This window comes from Fundulus heteroclitus, chromosome 3, assembly GCF_011125445.2.
Source record: "Fundulus heteroclitus isolate FHET01 chromosome 3, MU-UCD_Fhet_4.1, whole genome shotgun sequence".
In the NCBI taxonomy this organism is placed as follows: Eukaryota; Metazoa; Chordata; class Actinopteri; order Cyprinodontiformes; family Fundulidae; genus Fundulus; species Fundulus heteroclitus.
The window spans coordinates 47,116,094-47,138,578 of record NC_046363.1 but is presented as its reverse complement, the minus strand read 5'-3'; the positions used below and the strand labels follow the sequence as shown (position 1 = coordinate 47,138,578).

Sequence of the window (22,485 nt, the reverse complement as noted above, 5' to 3'; positions counted from 1 at the left end):
ACACAAAGAGTAAGAATGGAGAAGCGTAGCTTCTGCAATATGGCATTTGTCACACAGTGGGGATGTGTTAGGAAAAAGTTTATGCAACTTCACCTTACAGTAATGAAGCCTGTGAATAATTTTAAATTGAATAAGACAGTGTCTAGAATTGGCAAAACACTTGTGAATATTCTGTAATGCAGACTTCCAAAGTTCGTCACTTATCTCCGTTCCTAATTCCTGCTCCCAGCCTGATCTAAGGCCTTGCATGGACGGCGAGGAGCTGGATAATAACACATTATAAATCTGGGAGATTAGATGTCTTTCTCCCCCACCCAGCTTAAAGAGTTCGTCAAATTCGTTAGGTAATATATTCTCTAAAGTACGCATATGTTTTTTTACATATGCTCTGACCTGTAGATATCTAAAATGATTGTGTTTATGGAGACCAAATTTGGCCTGAAGTTGAGAGAAAGAGGCAAAATTACCGCCCACCAGCAAGTCACCAATAGTCCTGATACCTAAATCTTTCCATTGTGTATAACCTGAATCTAAAGTGGAAGGGACGAATGAAGGATTCTTTGCTATTGGTAATAAGGTAGAAATGGATTCAATACCAAACTGGGATTTTATCTGTTTCCAAATACGTATAGTACTGTGAATGATGCAGTTATTGTTGTATGCCAAGGTATCTGTATTTGTGGGTGACAGAATAAGAGCGCTAATTTCATAAGGACTGCAGTCTTCTTTTTCCATTATGATCCAATTGGATTGTGTAAAATCACGATCTAACCAAATTGTAATGGTGCGCAGTGTACAAGAGTAATAGTAAAATAAAAAGTTTGGGAGGGACAGACCGCCCTCTACTTTTGCCTTGCAGAGATGAGCTTTGCTAATTCGGTGTGTTTTATAGTCCCACAAAAATGGAACAATTATAGAATCAAGTTTCTTAAAAAATTTCTTAGGTAATAAGATGGGAATATTTTGAAACAAGTAAAGGATCTGAGGGAGAAAAAACATTTTTATTGCATTGATTCTTCCCACTAGGGAAATGGGAAGAGATTTCCAAAACTGGATGCTCTTTTGTAGCTTCACCACAAGGGGGGAGAAGTTAGCTTCATAAAGTGAATTAAAGTCCCTAGTAATCTCTATTCCAAGGTAAGTGAATTTATCATTAGCAATTTTAAATGGCATACTTTTCAAGATCGAAGAGTCTTTGAGCTTAATTGGCATCAGTTCACTCTTAGACCAGTTAATCCTATAACCAGAAAACCTCCCAAACTGAGAGATTGTGTCTAGGAGCGTTGGTATGGTACACTGAAGATTGGTAATGAACAGTAGGATATCGTCCGCGTATAAGGAAATTTTATTTATAGTCCCTTTAGTAATGTATCCTTGCATAAGCGGGTTAGCGCGAATTGATTGGGCAAGGTGTTCTAGGGCTAAAACAAAAAGTAAGGGTGAGAGCGAGCAGCCCTGTCTGGTGCCCCTATGTAATTGAAATGCAGGAGATAGTGTCTTATTAGTGACAATTCTAGCACAAGGTTTATGATAAAGGATTTTTAACCATTTTTCAAAGTGTTCACCAAGATCATATCTTCTCAGGGTTGCAAAAAGGTAGGGCCATTCTATTTGGTCAAAAGCCTTTTCCGCGTCGAGGGAAAGGACAGCCAAATCAGAAGTTTCCTCTTTCTGAGAGTAGATCACATTATAAAGACGTCGCAAATTAAAGAAAGAGTGTCTGTTTGGCATAAAACCCGTCTGATCGGGGTGAATCAGTTTATCCATTAATAAAGTCAATCTATTAGCTAGAATTTTGGTTAGAATCTTTTGATCATAGGTTAATAGTGAAATTGGCCTGTAATTACCTACTTCCTCAGGATCCTTATCCTTTTTTGGTATTAGTATTATTGTGGCTTCTCTCATAGTAGGTGGTAGGATATTATCTGAGTTTGCTTGGGTGTACATTTTTAGCAAATAAGGTGATAATAGGTCGCTAAATTCTTTATAAAATTCACCAGGATATCCATCAGGACCAGCTGTTCTCCCACTTTTCAGTGATTTGATAGCAACCTGAATATCTATGCATGAGAGATTTGCATTAGGAGAGCTCTTGTCTTCCTGAGTTAAAGTTTGGAGATTACAGCTATCTAAAAACGTTTGTATAGTTAAATCATCTTTCACAGCCTTGGAAGAGTACAATGATTCATAAAACTGTTTAAATCTATGATTGATGTCTTTGTGTGAGGTTAAGACTTCTCCATTTTCTGATTTAATTTTGTTAATTGTGCGGTCACTTTCCATTTTCCTTAATTGTCTAGCCAATAACTTATTAGGTTTTTCCCCAAATTCAAAATATTTCTGTTGAGTAAAAATGAAAGCTCTAGTAATGTGGTCTGACAATAATTGATTATATTTGTACCTCAATGAGAGAATTTTTTGTGAGTTTCTGTGGAAGGTTGCGTAGCATTATCCTTGTCCAGACGCCTAATTTGTTGCTCTAAATCCACCAATTCTGCACGATTCTTTTTCCTCTTTGCTGCTCGAAAAGATATAATTCCTCCCCTTAAGTAGGCTTTCATAGTTTCCCACAGTATTGAAGGAGACGTTCCCAGAAGGTCATTCATTTCAAAGAAAAACGTAATCTGCTCTCTGATAAACTTACAGAATTCTGGTTCCTTCAATAGTTGTGGATCTAATTTCCATGTTCTTTCAGTTTGGTTCAAATGATCTAATTGTAAATTTAGAGAGAGTGGAGCGTGGTCTGAAATTGCTATATTGTGATATTTTACTTCACTGGTATAGGGCAATAATTTTGCATCCATCATTAAATAATCGATTCGTGTGTACACATTATGAACATTTGAGTGGAATGAGTAGGCTCTCCCTTGAGGGTTAAAAATCCTCCAGCTATCAAACAAATTAGAATTATTTAAGTATTCCTTAAGGAAAATACTAGCATTAGAGGTCGATGCTCTACATGTTGACGAGCGGTCTAAATATGGATCTAAAACAAGATTCAGGTCCCCTCCAATAATTAGATTGGTCTGCGAGATGTCAGGTATTTGGGCTAAAACATGTTTGTAAAAAAGTGGAGAGTCTATGTTGGGGCCATATATATTGACCAGAGTTATAGGAACAGAGTACAATTTTCCTACTAATATTAAATATCTGCCTTCCCTGTCGGATATGGTTGATTTATGGGTAAAAGGTGTACCTTTTTTGAATAATATTGCCACGCCTCTAGCTCTCACTGCACAAGTAGAATGATAAACTTGCCCTATCCACCTGCATCTCAGTTTTATGTGCTCATTCTTATTAAGGTGAGTTTCCTGAAGGAAAATTACATCACTGGACAGTGTTTTTAGGTGTGCTAATATCTTACCCCTCTTAACAGGATTATTCAAACCTTTGACATTCCATGTGACCAAAGTAGTTTGTCCGCCTTTCTTTGTTTGTGTTGTATTAACCTGCATAGCTCAGAATAGGATGAAAAATAATATAGAGGTCCTTATAAGTGTAAAAGGGATGATTATACATCATATATAAGCCCCAGCCCACCCCAAACAAAATACTCACTGTCTTGCCTATACTAAGAAGAATCTGCAAAGTAAGGCGCGACCCCTCTAAAGAAGTTATAAAGAAAAAGATAACCAAAACACTCACACCACAAAGACACATTAACCTACTTAACTAACAACTTCCCTTACTACTAACTCCTAATTAGAAGTTGAAAAAGCTCTGCAAGAATATAAAATTCAAGCACCAAACCAACATCTGAACGGTTGAAAAAAAAAAGAATATGGTCTGAGAAACATATATCAAGATATAAAGATATATACGCTACCTATTTATAACTATCAGCCCACTTCAAATTGTCAACGAAACTTAAGGCAGCTAATTATGTAACCAAGATGAAGATTCTAAACATTATATAAAATTAGCTGGCTAAACATCCCAGGAAAGTCCAACATTGAGTACTACCAGAAACCAGCCACTCCACATCTTCGTTAGGTGTCCGCCACGGGGTCATCTGCATCGCCTCCACCCGTACCGAAGTGGAGCTCCGCGAATTTCTGGGCTTCCTTCGCGTCTGTGAACATTGTTTCTGTTCCTCTGAAAGTCACTCTCAGCTTTGCGGGATACAAAAGTCCACACTGAACTCCCGGCTTGTGCTCTGACACGTTAAATGCAGCTCTGCGTTTCGCGATCTCGGGGGTGAAGTCAGGAAAGATGTGGATCTTCTGTCCGCGGTAGGCGAGGTCTCTCTGAGTCATGGCCTTCCGGAGGATCATTGTAACGTCGCGGTAGTAATGGAGTCTCACCACCAACGCCCGAGGAGGTCCCGTGTCGTCTGGGCGCCTTCGTAGGGCTCTATGAGCGCGGTCCACCAGCGGTAAGTCATCCAGAGTCAGTCTTTGAGGAGGTGTGAGACGAATACGTTCAGTTCTGCGCCTTTCTCTGCCCCTTCTTTTAACATTGCAATCCGTATAATTTGTCGTCTGGACCTTCCTTCAAGATCCATGTATTTTTCTGTTAGCTGGTTCGTTTCTGTGCGTAGACGTTTTATCTCCGACTCTAGCTTGGTTATGGCATCCTCCCCGTCTCTTTATCAGAACGTTTTCTGTGGTTCACTCGATTAAACGCTTTGGAAGCATCAATAAAACACAAAGACAGAGGAGTTTTTGGACCTGTACAGATTTACTGTTTCCTTAAGTGCATATATGCACATCAGTGCCATGCTTAGGTTTAAAACCAAACTGATTATCCTGAGAAGTTATACATTTATTTGATCAAAAATAATTCTAGCACATTTGATAAGAACTGGCTAGTGCAGCCGGCCTGTAATTTTCTGTAATGCTCATCTTTCCATTTTTGTCCTTTATAACTGGGACAAGCAAAATGTGCTGCACTGATTCTGCCAAGACGCCACAAGTCCTATAAGCAGTAAAACAGAGCGCTAAACGAGGCGCTAGTCTTGCATCTTCTGATCACTGATCCAGAAATGTTCTGATCCAAACCACAGGCATCATCAGATAATCCACGAATGGCTGTGTGCACTTCATCTGTTGATATATTTATAGGTACACTGCCGTTGTCAGAATCTGTCACGTTTTGTAGACTGAACCCGAACACAACCACAGCAGAGTTTAACAGTTTATTGAAGTTTGTGGATAGTGGAGGAAGGAACCAAGAGTCTGTGCTGAGCTGAAGCAGGAGGATGGTGAAGGCAGGAACTGGCAAGCGGGACGGAGCCAGGGCACGGAGGCAGCAGAACCAGAAGCACGACAGAATGGAGACTTGGAACCAGGCTACAGCAGGCGGGCGGAGAATGGAGGAACTCTGACTGGACGAGACTGGATGAGGTGAGCAGTAGAAACAAAGGTAAACAGGAAAACAGAACGAACCGACGAGGAATGACAGACTGCAGTGAGCTTAAATAGTGAGGCTGACAGGTGTGCTGAATACTGGCTAATTAGTAGCTGACAGGTGTGCTGAATACTGACTAATTAGTAGCTGACAGGTGTGGATGATTACTGAACCGGAGACTGGAGCTGTATGGAAGGTGGAAAGTGTCTGAGTCTGTGCATGATGCAGCAGACAGGCTGAATCATGACAGAATCACCTTAATATAGAGTTCACTTTTCATAGTTAGATAAATTCAGATATGCTGTTTTTTAATCAAATGTTTTCTAAACATTATTTTCCCGTGATTTAATAATTTTTTTCTGTTCAGTTCTTTGCTGAACATGTCCGCACATTAAACGAGCTAAAAGTCACGTTCTGAAAAACAAAAAACATCTGGAAGTGGATTTTATGCTTTTATTGTGAAACCTTTGTGAAATTATAGAAAGCTAAACTACGAAAACATTTCCTGACAAAAAAATTTATTTAATTAATATTTTACAAAACCAACAGTTGAATAATGTGGAGGAAGCTGTCTGGTTAATACAAAATAAAAGCTCTGAAAACGAAACTTTCACAAAAAACTAAGAAACATCAAGGAGGTGGGTGGAGCATCCAGTTTCACCTCAAACTACAGACCTTAACTTTTAAACCCAGAACTTAAAAACTTTAAAGTGAAAACTGATCAGGTTTAGGTATTATCAGCAGTAATTTTTCCTGATTAGGTCTCATCCCCAGAATCTCTGCTTGCCGCTGGGCGACGGCGACATCTCATCCGGTGCAGAGGAGATGCTGAAGACGGACCCGGCAGCCTCCACTGTGAAGATGAAGTAGAAGTTCGCCACCATCATAGCAACGCTTGGCAGGAAGGACAGCCCGAAACCAAAACCACGAATGGTGCTGCCGAATGCTGCTGCCACCCAGTATGCCAGCCTAGAGGGGTGAAACAAACTTGTTACCACCTTTAATGCTGTTTGATTCTGAATGATGGGTCTGATGGAGCACTCAAACCCTCTGCTCCATGGCTACGTTCCCTAACCCTCACCGTCCAAAGGCAAAGACGATGGTAAGCAGAGGGACAAGCTTCAGCTGCTCCTGGCTCAGGTACATCGCCAAGACAACCAGCTGCAGGAAGTAGATCAGGAAAAGGGAGGCGGAGTCAGAGATGAAGCGCCGGTGGACAGTGACCTCCTGAAGCTCCGCCTCCTCTACATCCTCCCCAGTGACTGGCTGAGTTGCACCCGAGCGTAGTCGGCTGACCCCCAGAACCAGCCAACCTAAAAAGAAAGATAAAGGAGACACGTCAGATAAAAAAGGAGAGAAAGAAATGTCAAAGGGACCTGTCAAGGTGAGGCATAGCCAGGTGAGAGAGTGAGAAAGAGACAGATCAAAGACAGGTGAGCGAGAGAGAGAAACATCAAAGATAGGTAAAGGTAGGAGACATACAGGTGAAAAAAAATAAACTTCTTAACCAATCACTTAATCTGGATGGCATTAACTTGGCCTCTGGTAATAAAGTAAAAAATCTTTGTGTTGTTTTCGACCAAGACATGTCATTTAAATCCCATATTAAACAGGTTTCCAGAGTTTCCTTTTTTCACCTCCAGAATATCGCCAAAATTAGAAACATTCTGTCCAGGAGTGATGCTGAAAAACTAGTCCATGCATTTGTTACTTCAAGGCTGGACTATTGTAATTCTTTACTATCAGGAAGTCCACAAAATGCAGTTCAAAGCCTTCAGCTGATCCAAAATGCTGCAGCAAGAGTTCTGATGAAAATCAACCAGAGGGATCATATTTCTCCTGTTTTAGCTTCCCTTCACTGGCTTCCTGTTAAATCAAGAATAGAATTTAAAATTCTTCTTCTAACGTATAAAGCCCTTAATAATCAAGCTCCATCATATATCAGAGCTCTGATTACCCCGTATGTTCCTAACAGAGCACTTCGCTCTCAGACTGCAGGTCTGCTGGTGGTTCCTAGAGTCTCTAAAAGTAGAATGGGAGGCAGATCCTTTAGCCATCAGGCTCCTCTCCTGTGGAACCAACTCCCAGTTTTGGTCCGTGAGGCAGACACCCCGTCTACTTTTAAGACTAAGCTTAAAACTTTCCTTTGTGACAAAGCTTCTAGTCAGAGTGGCTCATGTTACCCTGAGCTACCTCTATAGTTATGCTGCTATAGGCTTAGGCTGCTGGAGGACATCAGGGTCTATTTCTCTCTCTCTGCTGAGTTCTCCTACTGCTCTCCAGTTTTGCATTGCATTACATTGAAATGATTGTTGTTATTTCAACTTTTAACTTTCTGTTCTCTCTCTTTTATCTTCATAGTAGGTACACCTGGTCTGGCGTTCTGTTAACTGTGACATCATCCAGAGAAGACGGCTCACCCGCTATTACCATCTAATGTAGAACAGATTACTGGGTCAATGTGAGCTTCTGTGCTTTCTGTGTCTCTGCTCTGTCTTCTCTAAGCCCCAGTGGGTGGAGGCAGATGAGCGTTCACACTGAGCCTGGTTCTGGTTCTGCTGGAGGTTCTCCTCCCTGTTAAAGGGGAGTTTTCCTCTCCACTGTCACTTCATGCATGCTCAGTACGAGGGATTGCTGCAAAGCCATGGACAATGCAGACGACTCTCCCTGTGGCTTTACGCATCTCCAGGAGTGAATGCTGCTTGGAGAGACTTGAAGCAATCAACTGGTTCCCTTATATAAGACATTTTTGACCAATCTGTATAATATGATTGATTTGACTTTGTAAAGTGTCTTGAAATGACATGTTTCATGAATTGGCGCTATATAAATAAAATTGAATTGAATTGAAATTGAATTGAAGAGAGAAGCAGGTGAGAAATTCCAGGTCCTCTTCTTTGGTCTCAGACTCACCGAGGACGATGGGGACGGCAGCGAACACAGAGCAGCGCAGAGTGTAGACCAGCCTGAGGGGGGCGCCATCCAACAGGGGGGCATCAAATGGCAGGAAGACATACCCTCCCCACACCAGTAAAGGAAAGAGGAGCGCTGATGTTATCAAGGACACACCCAACTTCAGGGCATCTTTGTTTGAACAGCTCTGATCACCTGGGACAGACAGGACAGAGACATCGAGGAGGACAGATAGGTAAGAGCAACGCCTCCTCCACCGGGAACACAGGTATCAGGCATACTTACAGGTGGAAGAGGGCTTGTACTCCGGATACTCAAACTGGAAGCCATGTTGGTTGTAGTCCACTTCGGAAGGAACCAAGAAGGGACTCTTCTCTGAGATCATTTCCCATAATCCGTCAGTGTCTTTGGGTAAGGAGGGGTCGGGTAGGACAGTCACAGCAGGACTGAACACCTGAGCTGCTTTCTCTGGAAGTTGGTTCCCATCAGCTTCCTCTTCCATCTTCAGATAATTCAACCCCTCAGCTGTAAGCCCCGCCCCTTTTTCTGCCCCACCTGCTCTCCTACCTCCTACCTTCAGCTCTCGCTCACTTTCTGTCCAGCTGGATGCCTCACGGAGAGACAGATCTGACCTCAAACTTACCCTGTCTCCTTTATTGCTCTGTCCCCTTGCCTGTCCATCTGTCTCTCCCCTCGACTTTCTGTCCTCAGACCACTGCAAGGTACTTGACTCCACCATGGCAGGCTTTTTCAGCTCTTCTCCTCCTTCAAGATGTTTTATGTCCGTTCCTCCGCTGTCCTCCATCTGATGTCCTTTCAGGAGCTGAAAGTCTACGGGCGGACAGTCTGTCAGAGACATGTGGATATCCATTAGTCTGAGAAAAGAGGACAGCTGGACCCTAATAAACAGTGACACACCATTAAGCTTGGTTTGTCCATCAGACTTCACCCGGTAAAGGAAATTGCTCAAGCTCAAAAGTCATGTGATATCAGGCTGTTTCCCAGAAATACAAATATTTCACTAGAATGTTCTGGTGCCTTCAGTTGATCCAAAACGCTGCAGCAAGAGTTCTGATGAAAATCAACAAGCGGGATCATATTTCTCCTGTTTTAGCTTCCCTTCATTGGCTTCCTGTTAAATCCAGAATAGAATTTAAAATTCTTCTTCTAACGTATAAAGCCCTTAATAATCAAGCTCCATCATATATCAGAGCTTTGATTACCCTGTATCGGCCCTCCTTCTATCAATCTATTTGGAGCTTCTTTTTACATATCTTCCAAACTATAAATCATGGATCTGGTCAGCTGGACTCTCAATGCAATTGATAAAATTTTCTCAACGAGAAGACTGGGCGAAGGAGAGCCTCTGTGCTTGACGGACACACGGTGGGACAAGGATCGTGCGTCTGTCCATTTTGTCTGTTGAGGATGTTGAAAATGTGTTCAAAATTGGATTTATGATAACAGGATTTCTGCTTTTTGGAGCAATCTGGGAGAAAGCTAGAAGCTGGAATATGCCAGAATAACCACAATTTTGGCTGCTTTGGAATCACTATTGAGAAGAACCAGTGAGACTTTAAGGCAGATAGAAAAACAAGAGTCTGCCTGCCCAAAACAAATGCTATCACCATGTCACCAGGTGACTATGGACCAGTTCAGGCACTGAGTAAATGCCTAGAAGAAATCAATGTCTGGATGTGCCACAACTTTCTTCAATTGAATAAAAACAAAACTGAAGTAATAATTTTTGGACCAATAGAGGAGAGATCAAACATTAGCACACAGCTTCAGTCGCTTCAGCTAGGAACCACTGATTGGGCCCGAAACCTGGGTGTAGTGATGGACTCAGACCTGAACCTCCAAAAGCATTTACAGACAATTACAAGGTCAGCTTTCTACCACCTGAAGAACATTTCCAGGATTAAAGGACTGATGACTCAGCAGGATCTGGAAAAACTAATCCATGCGTTTCTTTTTAGTCGAACTGATTACTGCAACAGTGTTTTCACAGGTCTGCCTAAAAAGTGGATCAGACAGCTGCAGCTGATCCAGAACGCTGCTACCCGCGTCCTCACTGAGACTAAGAAAGTAGAGAACATCACCCCAGTTCTAAAGTCCTTACACTGGCTCCCTGTTTCTCAGAGAATAGACTTTAAAATACTTCTGTTAGTCTATATATCCCCAAATAGCTTAGCACCTAAATACATCACAGACTTGTTATCAGTGTATCAGCCATCCAGACCACTCAGGTCTTCTGGCTCCAGCCTTTCCTGCATACCTAGAACCAGAGCTAAACAAGGAGAAGCAGCATTTAGTTCCTATGCTCCGCTTATCTGGAACAAACTTCCAGAAAACTGTAAAAGTGCTGAAAGCCTAAGTTCTTTTAAATCAAGATTAAAAACACATTTGTTTAAAATTGCCTTTGACTGTTCTAGTTAAACTGTTCTACTGCTTTTAATGTTCTTCTTTGTTTCTACATTCTATCCCTACTTGCTTTTATTCTATTTTCTATCTACATTTTATTCCTACTTGCTTTTATTTTGCTATATTTTAAATCATGTAAAGCACTTTGCATTGTCTTTGTACTGAATTGTGCTATATAAATAAATTTGCCTTGCCCTTGCCTATTATCCAAACTGGCTCCTCTCCAATCTTAATTTCTCCTGGATGTGACGTAAACTAGATGGCCTGTGACATCTGTGACCTGGAACAGAGCGCTGCTGGACTGCCTGGTAACGTTCCATCGCTATCAATGACTACAGCTGCAGGTACTACTGGACAGTGTTCACAGACCAACACTAAAACTGCACACTTCCTTTGCGCTGCTGCTTTCCGTTTTAGCTGTAGTGTCAGAAAGGTCAGATAAGAGACCTTTAGTTGTGGCTTGAAGGTTGTACTGAGTTTATTTTTATTACAATGAAACAAAAGAAGTCTAGCTAATCATAGTCTTAGAAAAGTTGGACAAAACTACTTTAACTCAGAACCCCTTCAGGATTTCTAATTATGAATAGAAACAATTAGTGATGAAGCTTGTTTACTTAAATATTCCTTTGTTAATGTAATGTTTTGTTTTCCTATGTAATATTTCATTATGTAATGTTTTTCTGTTCATGTACAGCACTTTGAATCGTGTTGTTACCGAAAAGTGCTGTATAAATAAACTTGCCTAATGTTTAAAATCATTAAAGCAATGATAAATAAAGAAATCTGAGGAAGCTAACGCTAGGCGCTCATCAGACTAACAAAATGCAATAGATTAGGGATACACGATATGTTGAAATTAACATTGGTATCTGCCAATGTTAGTGACTTTTTAACATATCGGTATCGGTCCAATAAGTAAAACTGGGACAGTCATGCATAGCAGCCAGGATTGTGTTTTTTTTTTTTTTAAATGAAGCAGAGATGCAATGTCAGCAGTGTGGTCATTTTTCACAGTATTGAAAGAAAACATACGAAAAGCAGTGTTTAAATCTAGACTATAACTCACATTCAAAAATTCAGTTAGCAAAGTCTTCAGTAGGTACAAAACTGTACAAAATCTGACCATCACAGAAACGTAAATGTGTGTGTGCGCATGCACATTGGTAAATATCAGTTATTGGACATAATAGCAATATTAATATCGACATCAGCCCAAAGCGTCATATCGGTGCATCCCTACAGTTAATCCGAACTTCTTTGGTTACTTACTGTTGTAACATCTATAGCAGGGGTGTCAAACTCATTTTGGTTGAGGGGCCGCATTCAGCTTAATCTGATCTCAAGAGGGCCACACGAGTTAACTCATTGCAAGATTAAATAGAACTAATAAATGTGGACTTGTTGTTGATTTTTATATTAAGTTAATTTCACTTTTACACAATATATTATGAATAACCTCAGCGTTTTTAAGAAAAGTATGTGCAATTTCAACAATACTTTTACTCAGTTAAACATTTATTTGTGCATTATGTATAAGAATTGATCACAGTGATTATACAATGTTGAAAAACATTTATTCACATTTTTTGGAACTTAAAAATACTGTCCTGCATGACAAAATACATCAAACAGATAAAAATTAAGAAATGATTTGAATTTTTCCACACCTGAAGCTTAATCTGCTAATTAAAACACAGCGCCCTTCGTGGACAATATAGGAACTGCATATTTTCAATTAAACGAAGTACATGTTTTTTTCAATAATTGTTTTATCATTCTCTTCCTTTTATCTTGTCCACTTGTGAAAGTCAAATTTGATGAGCTCTTTGTGGCATCTTATTGCCACATTGCAATAATTTTTTTTTTTTTTTTTTTTTATAATGATAATGCATTTAGCCACAGGGCCGGACTAAATTGTTCGGCGGGCCGGATCCGGCCTGCGGGCCGTATGTTTGACACCCCTGATCTATAGTGTTATGTTTAATGTGCTCTATTTTTTCATTGAAAAGCATGAATAAAAATCTATTTCATCATTACTGTGTAGAAACATGTTTTCCTATCCATGTTATGCTGGTTAAATGTCCCTCGAGGATTGCTGTAGGTTAGGTAGAAAGCAGGTCGGTGTTTTGTACCGAATAGTTTTTAACAGTGAGCCTTTAACCAGCAAGTTGCCGGTTTGATCCCCTGCTCTGACCGTCTCAGTCCTCTGGTGGTCAGAGGGCCCGGTCTTCTGCCAGTCTGCCCCTGAGCAGCTGTGGCTACCAACGTCAACAATAGAAGTTACCTTTTAATTCACCAATTATAAAAGAGTCCCACGGAAAACCTAGCTCCATATCCAGTCTCCTTCCACCTCATGAGGTGACGAACCCAGAACATAACTAACGGTGGAGACCTGAAAGAGTGGACACCTTTGCTGTATAAATCTGAAACGTATATTGTCTTTTAGGGTCTTTCCAGGTGAATATTGGTCGATATTTCTGTGATTATTAAGCACAAGCACGCTTGTTGTATGACGTCCCCTGGCACCCTAGAAGGGGGTGTTTCACTGCTTTGAGGTTCGATTATTAAAATAATATAAAAAAAACAAATCTGCTCTGATCTGATGATCATATCTGTCCACAGAAGCATTGCTCTGGGAATCTGTTCGATGTCAACTGGACCCACTCAGTTCAGAACCAGAAATTAAAAGTGTGTGGAATGTAAAGCCCAGGGCTCTTAACTCTTGCTCATTAACCGTGTGACACACGCATTTCACTGACTTCATACGCAGCACATGGCATTTCTCACGCATAAAAATAACAAAGCTCATCTGGGCTGCGGATGATCCGTTCACAACTCTGTCCATCCAGAGCTCAGTCTAAACCCGCCTTCTGCAGAGCTGTTTCAGCTTCTTTCACAGCTTGTGGCCATCAGTAATTATTCCTGCTGCAGTTCATGTTAAAAAAGGAGCAGGATGAGTAACTAGAGTTATAAATAATTTTGATCTTAACCAATGGTGAAAGTAAGCCGGTACCGTCCGGTACCGCGTACACAGGAGGGAAGAGAGGAGAGTGGCTGCCAGATAAAGCCTTCATTCAGAACCAGTCAAAGCTGCACGCTGGATCAGAAAACAGATCGACTAACCAAATACAGTCTAAAAAGCCACTTACCCTGTTTATAAGTTTCGTTTATATTAAATACGCATTTTTTAACTACACGTGCCGTGTTTCTGTGCCTCAATGCTCTCACTGCTCCTCTGCCCTCCCTTCTCTCTGACCCAGGTGCTTTTATCAGCACTCACCATTCAAAACGTGAATCACTATGTTTAATGTCCTCACACCGTAGCAAAAGGTGGCAGTTAAAGTCAACAGGAGAGTTAGTAGTTGTGTTTCATGCTCTTTTGTTTAATGACACCGAACCATTGGTGCCTTGCGCTTTAATCCAGGTGCGCATAATTACGTTACATGTAATTTAGGTGCGTACTTTTAAGGGTCCATTTAAGGAACTTGTAACATTAGAAGTTTTAGCTCAGACCCTTCATTCCCTCTAAAGGAGCCCTTTACAGTGTTTATTTATGAATTTTCAGAGCTTTTCTGTTCTCTCTTCGGTGACGGTTGCATTTTTGCTCCTCTCCAGCTCCTTGCTTCTGGCACCCCCCTCTCCTGCTTCTGCTTGTTTTTTGTGCTCTCTCTTCATAGCACCCAAAGCTCTGGAAATGATGGATCTCGTCAGCTGGTCTCTCAATGCTATTGATCAAATTTTTGCAACTGGGAGGCAGAGAACGGGGGATCCTGCGTGTCCGGATAGGACTCATTTTGCTGGATACATCTTGGACCGGTGGGGGAAGTGGTCTACGGTGTGTCTTTCGATTTTGTCAGTCGAGGACGTGGAAGACGTATACATGTTTGGATTCATGATACTTGGATTCCTTCTTTTTGGATTCGGAGGATTTCTTTTTTTTTTTTTTTTTTTTTTTTTGCGGCTCTAGTGGCTCACTTTTTCCAAAAGTAGGCTGACAGGAAGGGGGGGGGGTAGAAGAGGGGGAGAGACATTCGGCAAAGGACCGCGGGTCGGATTCGAACCCGGGTCGACCGTGTCGAGGACTAAGGCCTCTGTATATGGGTCGCACTACCCGCTGCGCAACATGCGCGCCCGATTCGGAGGATTTCTGATGTATCAGCAACTTCAGAGTGTTGGTGGCAAATATGGCCATGATCAGGCTGCCGGCAGCTTACAATGCAATCACTAAGGCGGTGAATGAGCAGAACAGTAAGTTGAATGAGCTACGCTGTAATGCTGGATGCGCTGGATTGCAGGCTGGCTACGTGGTTGAACTCAGAGGAGAGATGGGATAAAATCTGGACGTGAAACGCAAAAAAGCCCAACACATTTGGAATCAACAAGCGGGATTATATTTCTCCAATTTTAGCTTCCCTTCATTGGCTTCCTGTTAAATCAAGAATAGAATTTAAAATTCTCCTTCTAACGTATAAAGCCCTTAATAATCAAACTCCATCATATATCAGAGCTCTGATTACCCCGTATGTTCCTAACAGAGCACTTCGCTCTCAGACTGCAGGTCTGCTGGTGGTTCCTAGAGTCTCTAAAAGTAGAATGGGAGGCAGATCCTTTAGCTATCAGGCTCCTCTCCTGTGGAACCAACTCCCAGTTTTGGTCCGTGAGGCAGACACCCCGTCTACTTTTAAGACTAATCTTAAAACTTTCCTTTGTGACAAAGCTTCTAGTCAGAGTGGCTCATGTTACCCTGAGCTATCTCTATAGTTATGCTGCTATAGGCTTAGGCTGCTGGAGGATATCAGGATCTAATTTTCTCACTTTATATAGTTATACTGTTCTTCAATTATGCATTATGTGTTGTCATTTCTGCTTTAACTTTCTGTTCTCTCCCTTTTTTCTTCATAGTAGGTACACCTGGTCTGGCGTTCTGTTAACTGTGACATCATCCAGAGAAGACGGCTCACCCGCTACTACCATCTAATGTAGAACAGATTACTAGATCAATGTGTGCTTCTGTGCTTTTTTGTCTCTCTTGTTGTGTCTCTGTTCTGTCTTCTGTAACCCCAGTCGGTCGAGGCAGATGAGCATTCATACTGAGCCCGGTTCTGCCGGAGGTTTTCCTTCCCGTTAATGGGGAGTTTTTCTTCCCACTGTCGCTTCATGCATGCTCAGTATGAGGGATTGCAGCAAAGCCATGTACAATGCAGACGACTCTCCCTGTAGCTCTACGCTTTCCCAGGAGTGAATGCTGCTTGTCGGGACTTTGATGCAATGAACTGGAAAATCTGTATAATCTGACCCAATCTGTATAATATGATTGAACTTGATTTTGTAAAGTGCCTTGAGATGACATGTTTCATGATTTGGCGCTATATAAATAAAATTGTATTGAATTGAATATTGGATCCGTGGAGCCAGCGATGAAATGACGGTAAAGTTGGTACAGCTTGTTCTCATAACAAATTGTGTATTTTACTTAGGCTTTCCCACCATCTAAAACTCCCCTGGATGTTATGGCAAGATGGCTCAGAACTTCTTCCCCTCGTTCCCTCCTCCCCCCCCGGACATCTGTGGATGCGTTAAGCTGTGGCACGAGTGATAAAACCTTTCCAACATCAAGGACACTTGCCTGCAGGACGGCGTTCATGGACATACAAAAATCCACACAACATGCACACACTACTGATGCTCACTTATCTCATGAACTTACCCGTGACAAGTCTCCAATGTTAACCTTCTGCTTATATGTGTCTTGTCTTATTTGTGCTTTTCGTGGAGAGGTTTTTGATATCTCAAACTGTATCCTGGTAATAGGATAAAGTGTGATAGGAGTTTTTCCCTCTCCCTTCTTAGTGTGGCTCCTATCTTTCCACAGAGTCAATGGCAGCGCCATGTGGGCACCGTGTAAGGCTGTGTCCTTGGCAGCAAGGCCTCAGTAAATCGTCTCCCCCTGAAATGTTTGTGATGTATGTTATGGCGGTTGTACTGAAACAGTCATTTCACTCTGGGATTATTAAAGTATATCTGATTCTGATTTTTCCACTGTTTATCCCTCGCGTGCAGTGCACCAATGGGGGTAAAATCCAGCCACCTCACCGCCTCAAACCGGTATCATTACGTATAAATTATGCTGATACCAGACGTTACCAAAAAAAGTGTTTTTTTTCTACTGTCACTTAGGAGCCAGTGAGGACCAGAGCTTGAAAAGCTGCACCTATACTCATCAATTCTGGGGTTGCAATGCATAAATAGTGCTATATTTGCAATAGGATTCCGCCTTTAAGACTATTAGTGGGCTAAAAGTGAAGCAGAAAGTCATCATTCTCCGACCACAAACTAAACGCGCTCAGAGAACAACTTCAAACTCAGCCTTCAGGTTGCGTAATTACACACCAGAGCGCCCTGCGCCATAGAGGAGATTTGTCTGGTCAGCACAGAGACTGAGATGAGAAACCTGTTGCTGTAAAAGGTGATGATGGTTATAACACTCCCTGTAGCTCTACGCTTCTCCAGGAGTGAATGCTGCTTGTCGGGACTTTGAAGTAATGGTTCCCTTTTATAGGACATTTTTGACCAATCTGTATAATATGATTGAATTTGACTTTGTAAAGTGCCTTGAGATGACATGTTTCATGAATTGGCACTATATAAATAAAATTTATTTGAACTGAATTATAACCCTAACCCCTGTAACAGGCTAGAAGTGCATGGAGCTGAAAAGAGGGAAACATCAGCAGCTTGATCGTGCGTAAAGACGCAGCGTGAACCACTGTGTGCTTCAAGTGTTGCAGCTGAGGGGAAATGTCAGCCCTTGATGGAAGCTTGATGAAACTCAGCCTGAATGAGGTTTTAGATCTATACTGATAAACCCATAGATTAAGGATAATCTGCAGTGTTTTCATTGCCTGGATGTGAATATGATCATTAATTTTTTTTGCCTTCTATATTTAACTACAATATGTTTTTGAGCTGTTTTTGAAGAACTTATGGTTGCTTTGCAAACAGATTTCCCCCTTTTAAAAAAAACTAATAATATTCTCAACTCAACATTATTTATATAATCTAAAAACTAGTAATTCAAAACAGAATAAAAAGTTAAAGCCAGCAAAATGTAAAATAAAATGCAGATCCACAAAAAAACAAGAAAAATGTCAAAAGCTAACATTTCAAACTGTGTTTTAAGAGAACATTAAACCAAGGAAGTGAAATGGCCAAGTAAAGCTACTTGAATCCAGAGTTTGTGCAACGACAGAAAACGCGCGGTTTCCTCTTTGCACTCTTTGTTTTTCGGATGACTAATAAAAACTGATCTGCAGACCTGAGCAAACAGAGGGAGTGCGCAGATGAAGCAGGTCTGAGACATCCTGGAAAGCAAGGCCATGAAGATATTTGAAAACAAATAAAATAATTTTAAAATCAATCTAAAGGTGAACTAGTAGCCAATGAATTGCTGCTAAAAGTGAAGAAATGTCTCATTTTCTGGTACCAGTTAAAAAAAGAGCAGCAGCATTTTGGACCAACTGCAGTCAAACCACTTGTTGTGCAGGAATCTAGATTGTGATTAAAGCATAGATAAAAATCTTTAGTCAGCTGTCTCAGTTTGAAAAAGCGGGACCAGACCACAGATTTTAACTGTGCATCAAAGTTAAGATCATACATTCAGGTCTGAAGCAGTAAGTGTCAGATACTGACTTTAGGGTCAGCCCTGATGTTAGAGACATCACTGCGCCCAAACAACATAAAGAAGTTTATTTTTAAAGCAACTGTTTTTGTGCCATAAAGTTTGACTGTCTTCTGCATAAAAAAAAAGCTAAACAGTGGTTTCTTATAACTGATTCCTGAGGGGCGAGGTAAAGAGAGAAGAGGCCAAGCATGGAGCTATGAGGCGCTCTGCTTGAGTGGGACTCTTTAAAAAATGTAAATATAAACAGCAGTTCGTTATTCTTAAAAAAGGAGGGTAATAATACCGCCAATAACTTAAAACTACTTTATTCAGTATTATTTGTACATTTGAACAGTTTTTTTTCTGTTTTATTATGTTGACACTCCTCTTTCTAACATAAGTAATACATGTCCACTTCCATGTCTAGTCGGTAAAAATGAGACGGACAGTAACCCCCCCACCCCCGGCTAAAATTGGCATAATCTCACTCCTAACTTTCGATAAAAGTTAAGAGCTAATTAACTTACACATTAGATTATCAGCATTATTAAACTCAACCATTCATCACAAACACTCGACGTTAAATCAACACGGGAACCTGGTTTGTTTACAGGGACCAAATGGAGTGACGTCACGGACCGAACCTGTCACCGGACCGGTACCGGGCCTGCTGACGGAGGAAGACAGATCTGACCTGCTGATTATTCTGAAGGCTCTCTTGGTTCTGACCTTAGATCAGTTTAGGTGCGGGTCCGGGCTCGACGTCTGCTTCTGGCCTTCCTCTGTTGTTGCGACACCACGGAAGTTCTGCCCAGGTGAGGTCAGCGCAGGTAAATTCTTCTTCTTGGGATTTTATTGGCGGTTGGCAAAAAACGAAATGGTGCATTACCGCCACCAACTGGACTGGAGTGTGGACAGGAGCTTCACAGTAACACAATAAAACGAAATTCTCTCTGAAAAGTTTGTATTTTTCAAAAACAAAATAATCTGAGCTTTAATTTTTCTTACACCGAAAATCTTTTCAAATGTTTTCATTTTATTCTTTGCTTCTCTAATCTTTCTCCGTTCAGTTCCAAATGAAAAACACTCAGTAAACACATGCTGTACGTTTCAGGCAGGTTACAATGTTCCCACAAACCTGTTGCGTGTTTAAGTGAATTATTCACACCTGTATGAGCCATTCTGCAGCGTGAATTTACTGATTCAGTTCTCCTGTGTCTTCCTGCTTTCCTTGTATCGCCCACATTTCTCTAATTTCTATATAGATGTCGTCCAGTTTCACCTTTTTTCCTGCCATATTTCCCTAACATAATTATTTAGTATCATTTTACATTCACCCTTGCTTAATGGAATTTGAATGTCCACATCTTTAGATTTTAATGCCTGTTTAGGCAGAATGTCAGCGTTTTCGTTACCGTCCACTCCAGTATGTGCCTGAATCCAAACAAATTCTGTTATATTTTTAAATGAAGTTTATATAATATGATAAATATTATTAATAATATCTTTCCTTTTTGAATTATTTCATGCAATACGTAATAAAGCTCCCACACTATCAGACACTGCCACATACTTTTGATCATTCTGTTTTTCAATCTTGTTTAAACTTAATAATATTGATGTAGAGGCATGGATGTGTTTAGCACTGGTCACAAGAGGGAGCCAGTGTGTTTGGATATATGTTTGTGTGTGTGTGTATGTGGGTGTGGCTGGGTGTGGATGATGGCCTGATAATTACCACCTGTGTCTGCCCATAGATTTTTGCTTTTCTTTTTGTCTTTTGTTTGTGACAGAGAGGGTTGACATAGGGGCCGATATTTTCTGTTGACCGCAAAGTAACCAATCAATAACCAAAGTATTTTCCAGTCCATATACAAACTTGTCAAAGTGTATTGTGCAAGAAGAAGAAAAAGAAACACCCCTCAAGCAGTATTGGAGCCAAGTTTCCTCCTTCAGTCAGCGAGTCAGACAGACACCTACGTCCTTCCCTCAGTGACTAACCTAGCTTGCGATAGTCACATTTCATTCTCAACAGAAAAGGCTAAGTTTCAGATCCTTCCAAAGCTTCACTGGACCTGTGCACTATGGACCACTTAACCACTTCAGATGGTGACCGTGAGTAACTGAATGAAAAGAAGAAGCACATCACAACCCATGGTGTTTGAAACTCAGTATATTTCTGCTGTGAAGTTTATACTTGCTTGGACATAGCTGATGCTGGTTACTGCTGCATATTGGATGCGCATGGATGCCGTGGCTACTGTTTGATGTTTCCTAAATTGCTCATGACCAGAAAACTGTTGGAAAGATGGATTGCTTGTTTGTGCAACTCAAAGTGAAGATGGATGTTGGTGCAGTTACTGCTGTAACTCAAGCTTGAATTGGAGACGGGATTTGGAAGCAATGTTGGCTTGTTGTCTATGGAAATAAGACTTGTGCCAAAACAAAGCAGCTGAGTTGGATGTGGCTTTGACACAAATGTGGAATGTGACATGTTTAGTACTTCTGTTGCGCACACACTGTCTGATGTCAATATGAGTGAATCAAAATCTGGTTCAAATCCAAATGATCCTGAAACTGTTAAAAGGAAAGTCATTCTCACTGAAAAAGCGTTGGGGTGTAAAATGGAGAAACTCCAAAAAGAACGTCAAGTAAGAGTGAATAAAATGAAAGGGGTCATCAGTGCTTTAAAAGAACTAATGAAGAGTGATGATAATGTTTCACAGGTGCAAACTAAGCTTAATATCTTGATTCAGCTACTTGAGGAGACAACTTCTCTGCATGAGTCAGTGATGGAAATATTACCTGATGTGGAAAAGGATAAACAACATGTCTGGTTTGCAAGCATCAATAAATACAACAAAGGATTCATAGAGGATGTGACACAGTGGCTCTTGGAAATAAAGAAACCAGTAACAGAATGTGCAACAAATGAAAATGTTGAGAATTACACTGCAGGACTAGTACATGATGATGTTCAGCCAAAAGACAGCATTTCAAATGTTGGAAGCCAAAAGCAAGGATCAAAAACTGGGTCTTCAAGAACTTCACACTCCTCCACTTCCTCGTCTCTTATTAAAGCAAAGGCTGAAATGGCTGCTCTTCTCGCTCGTCAAAACTTTCTTCAACAAAAACAAAAACTGGACCAAAAAGAGGAGGAAATAAAGAAACTGAAAGAGAGATTTGAGCTTGAAGTGGAGATAGCAGCTGTTCACGCTAAGATGGAAGTCCTTGGCGCTTCAGGAAGCATCATAAAAGGTACCAGGCGTACAATATCTGATGGTATGGAGTCATATGTCGCTGGAGAGGCTCACACTGTACTTGATGCTGAGACTGACTCATTTGTTCCCAGTGGCCAAAGAGTGCATGGCAATCAAACTGGAAATAGGCCTCATGTAACAAATCCAAATAAAAGAGAAAATATTGATGTCGGATCTCAAACAGTGCAGCAGAGGCCCCGTGGACACCTGATGACTTCCAACAATGCTGCTTCAGTTCCTCAGCCTGTAGCTAGTCCACATGTTCAGATGCCAGTCGATGATGATGGTAATAATTTGTTATCCATAATGGCAAGGCAAAATGAAATTTCTGATCTTCTAGTACGACAACAGAACATCTCTCATTTGCCAAAGAGAGAGATTCAGGTGTTTGATGGAGATCCACTTATCTACCATGCCTTTATGAGAGCTTTTGAACACAACGTAGAAGAACGGACAAGTGATAGTGGAGACTGTTTGCACTTTCTGGCACAATACACAAGAGGACAACCACAAGAGCTCGTTCGTAGCTGTCAGCAAATGCCTCCAGACATAGGATATCAAAGGGCTAAGGCTTTGCTGGAAGAACACTTCGGTAATTAACAAAAGATCGCCTCAGCTTATTTGGATAAAGCTCTTTCATGGCCTATGGTGAAAGCAGAAGATGCCAAATCTCTCCAAGCTTATGGTCTTTTCTTAAGAGGATGCTGTAATGCAATGAATGACATACAATATATGTCTGAGCTTAACATGCCTGCAAACATGCTTATGGTAATCAAGAAGTTGCCGTACAAATTGAGAGACACATGGAGGACGGCCGCTTGTAACATTCAAGAGACACGTCATCAAAGAGCTACTTTCCCTGACATTGTAAGTTTTATT

At 41.0% G+C, this 22,485-nt stretch overlaps 1 protein-coding gene across 1 annotated transcript; it reads right to left on the bottom strand.

The window, feature by feature from the left end:
* Positions 1 to 5,788: 5,788 nt before the first annotated feature.
* tmem79b (transmembrane protein 79b) lies at positions 5,789 to 19,011 on the bottom strand. Its single transcript, XM_036135664.1, has 5 exons — positions 18,991 to 19,011; positions 8,548 to 9,108; positions 8,263 to 8,457; positions 6,431 to 6,662; positions 5,789 to 6,318 (listed from the first exon to the last, which is right to left on the bottom strand). Exons 2-5 carry the CDS (start codon positions 9,065 to 9,067, stop codon positions 6,114 to 6,116), a joined length of 1,152 nt encoding a protein of 383 aa, XP_035991557.1. The 5' UTR covers positions 9,068 to 9,108; positions 18,991 to 19,011; the 3' UTR covers positions 5,789 to 6,113.
* Between the last annotated feature and the right edge of the window lie 3,474 nt (positions 19,012 to 22,485).